The sequence below is a fragment of the Myotis brandtii genome, unplaced genomic scaffold (assembly GCF_000412655.1).
Source record: "Myotis brandtii unplaced genomic scaffold, ASM41265v1 scaffold675, whole genome shotgun sequence".
Lineage (NCBI taxonomy): Eukaryota > Metazoa > Chordata > Mammalia > Chiroptera > Vespertilionidae > Myotis > Myotis brandtii.
In genome coordinates, this window is record NW_005370635.1 from 407,359 (window position 1) to 411,329 (window position 3,971).

Sequence of the window (3,971 nt, forward strand, 5' to 3'; positions counted from 1 at the left end):
GGAAAAAGAGGAACAACTGTAATAATCTGAACAATAAAGATTTATTTAAAAAAAGAAAACAGATGGCTCCTCTCTGCCTCCGTGGGTTTACCTAAAATCAGATAAGCAGATCATAGTTCTTTTTAGTGTTTACGAGGGCTCCAGCAGGACCTGAAGGAGCCCTCCCCACCCCCAGCAGACTTGTGCTGTGTTAGCTGGAGATAAAGAGTGTGGCGTTGATATTTGTAATCACTGTCCTTTGAAATACTAAATTAGGAAGTAGTTTAGCTGATCCCCCCACCCCCCAAATATCACACTTCATTAAATTGATTTGTAATTATTCCTGGAATTTAAACAATAAAAATAAATAAATAAAATAAATAAATTAACTGGCCTTTGTGTGTTCCAATCGCTGTCTCAAGTTGCCACACTGACATGACAATTCTCTACCTCTCCCTTGGAAATTCTTTTCCAGAAGAGAATCCAAAGAAGGTCATATTTACATGAGTAAGTATGACAGCTCCTAGGTTCCTTCCGAACCACAAAGGCAGGGGGCAGCACCTCTGGTGGCTTGTCTCTGTCTTAACTTTCTTGCCTTTGCCACTTGTCCACTCACACCCAGAAGGGCATGGTGGCCAGTATGGCAGAGAGGGACATGAGGCCCACTGAGAACAGTAAAGGTTAAAATCAAGTGGTTTTGTTTGTATGTTTTACAACTGGGTAGCTAAAGTATGACAATGGATTTTAATTTTCACCAGAAGTTATTCCTGCTGTGTTTTAATATTACCATTTCCATCACAAAGGAATGTCAGCTACATAAAAATGTGTCTAGAATAGAGATAATTTATTTCAAGTCTGTTCATATCCTTTTTCTGATGCAAGATCAGAACAGTGTACATTATTTTTAAAACATATGTGTGATTAGTATAATGAACATATCCATGAGTAAACAACCATTAAAAACCCACTTTGTTTTAATATTTTTCCATTATCACTTAAATCGAGATGAACATTCTGTATTAAGAGGAAAGAATGAATCAATTAAAGCCAGGACTCTAAACAATGCAGAGGAAATTTTCACCACTGTAGCCTAGAGGCAACTGGTACCAGATCTGGTCAGATTTCCTGCACACACACACACACACACACACACACACACACACACGTTTCCCTGGCTCTCTGATGCATCTTCCTCTCAACTATCCTCTGGTCAAAAGGATCTATCCTAATAAGAGTATGGCACACACGTTTTAGGGATCTGCTCTCAACAACACTATCCCTTCACTGCCTAAGGTGAGCCCTAACACCTTTTGTGAATGAAATGGCCGGGCCAGGACTCTCCGCCCTGCCCTGGTTGGAGGTGGACATCTGGCCCAAGCTGGCCAATGACATCCTTATCCTGGAAAACACAAAAATGAGACAGACATCCAGCCCATCTATGTGGATGGCTAGAGCTGTATAATATAAGCAGGGGAGCCATGGGGATGTCACAATCTGTTATGTCCATGAAGAAGCAGAGAAAAGTGAGGGATGAAGCAGATGAACAGAGACAAGTGGCAAACAGAGATGAAAAGAGAGGATCCTTTAGGGCTTCCATTGGCCCAGATATACTCTGACCCTTGTTCATAAAATTCTTTTTAGTTTCAGCTAAGTCAAATGGGTTTCTGTTACTTACCTATTATAAAGGGAAAAACACAAAAACCAGAAATGTCAACCTTAACCTATGCAGAGATATTTTAAGTTAAATTGCCTGAGCACAGAGGCAGATATTGCAGGTTAAGTGATATGCCCATCTACTTATACTGACTACTTACTTAGTACATTTAGGTCAGTGAAAAATGCTATTGGAAATAACTAAGATAGCAGTGAAAAACCAGAGTTAAGAGACAAGTTTCTACTTAGGTTAAGCGACATGGTCATTCATTCAATATTTATAATGCCAAGTACTAGGGCTACGACAATGAACATCAGCTTCCCTGTCATTACAAAACTCTCTGCTAAAAGCAAAGAAAGGCACAAAACCAAGTGTAATAAAACACTTATGTAAGTGCATTCGTCATTTTATGCACTAGTAGCAACAAGTAGTAAGGAAGGCTTTACTAAGAGACACTGCTTGAACTGTCTTGAACTCTGAACAAAACTGAATGTGGATACAGGGCAATAGTGTATACAAAGGCAAGGAGGACTGTAGGTAATTCAGTACTGCCAGAGCAGAAAGTTCAAGAGGAAAGGAAACATTGGGAAAGGAGGGTAAAGGGGCCAGGTTATAACACCTGGTACTCCATGATAAGGGGCATACCCTCAGAGGAATGGGGAATCTGGTAAGACTAAAATGATTGGATATACAATGAGTTCTCACATAATGTTGTTAAATAGGTTTTGCAACTGAAAGCAAAATGACACATAATGAAACCAATTTCACTATAGGCTAATTAATATAAACAAGAGTTAAGTTCCTATGGTATCTCATCTATAATAATAAAAGCGAAATATGGTAATTAGACTGGACAGCCAAACGACCTTCCCGACGTCATTCCAGATGTCCTTCTGGACAAAGCCACCGTGGCGGGGGCCGAGGCAGAGGTGGTTAGGGGCAATCAGGCAGGCAGGCAAGCAGTTAGGGACAATCAGGCAGGCAGGTGAGCAGTTAGGGGCGGTCCGGCAGGCAGGCGAGTGGTTAGGAGCCAGCGGTCTGGGACTGTGAGAGGGATGTCGGACTGCCGGTTTAGGCCCAATCCCTGCGGCAGCCGGACAACCCCCAAGGGGGTCCCAGATTGAGAGAAGGTACAGGCTGGGCTGAGGGGACACCCCCATGCATGAATTTCGTGCACCAGGCCTCTAATCAACATTTTAATGATACTAGTGGCCTAGTGCACGAATTTGTGCACATTGAAAGGAAATTAATTAGAAAAAATATTTTAATATCACTATTCACCCTTTCTCTATAAAAGAAGTGTCACATTCACGATCGACAATGACAGATGAAAACACATGTGTGTGATTGGTGCCAACAAGAGCTTTATATGTACCACTCATGCGTGAGTCAACTTACCTTTTATAGATATAGAATAAACTTGCTTAATTAGACCTGCTTTCTGATTTAGCTAAACTTTTTCCAGCCCAGTGAAGAACCCCAACTTCTCTTTCAGGTAACTGTCAGCAACACAGCAGTAAATATCAACATGAAGCAGATTATTATTGTAGATCCCGAAGGGAGAACGAAGGGTAAAATATTTAACTGCAGCAGTGTTTGGCTGTATTCTGGACAGTGAGAAAACCTGAAGTCATTTTCAAGGTATACCATTTCTTACTTCTTTTCAGTTGGATCAAGTTTCTAAGCTTTCTAAATCTCCGTTTTCTGGCTAATGAAAAGAAAATAGGATTCCACCAAGTCTCCTATCTACCTACTTCAGAACTTCTGTGAGTATCAAATGAGATGAGGCATGGGAAAGCGCTTCACAGATATTTGGTTAAAATGTAAATGTTTCCACCTGGCTATAAAGCAAGTCATGTTCCTGGGCTGAAGAAACTGCAAGGAGGAAGTTGCTAGGGAGAGAAAGCCAGGAAGTCGGGAGTTGCTACGTGACGTCATTACTCAGCACCCACAACAACTGTTTTCAGGCTGGCCATAGGGTTTCAGCAGCGTTGGCTGTGACTTGGTGGCTGTCACTCCAGGGTGGTGGCAGGGCCTGTGTCCCACTTGGGAGAAGCTGAGTGTTGCACGTGTTGCTACATCGGCCAGGTCCACGCTGCTGCTTCTCGGTAAATGGCAAGTGTGTGTCATGGCAGCTCCTGATGGTAAGTGCGTGTCATAACGACCAGTTGGACAGTGGGAAGGACACTTAGCATATTAGCCTTGTATATACATACACTAGTGGCCCGGTGCATGAAATTCGTGCACAGTAAAAGGGAATTAGAGAAAATATTTTAATATTGCTATTTGCCCTTTCTCTATAATAGAAGTGTCAGAGATGAAAGAAAATTAGTAAAAT

The 3,971-nt window shown here is 41.8% G+C and overlaps 1 protein-coding gene across 1 annotated transcript in view; it reads right to left on the reverse strand.

The window, feature by feature from the left end:
* The window catches only part of PELI2 (pellino E3 ubiquitin protein ligase family member 2), a 123,978-nt gene extending 120,369 nt beyond the window's left edge, over positions 1 to 3,609 (reverse strand). The window contains exon 1 of the mRNA XM_014529265.1: positions 3,575 to 3,609. Within this exon, the coding sequence (XP_014384751.1) occupies positions 3,575 to 3,609 (35 nt within the window). The remainder of the gene's footprint in view (positions 1 to 3,574) is intronic.
* Positions 3,610 to 3,971: the final 362 nt, after the last annotated feature.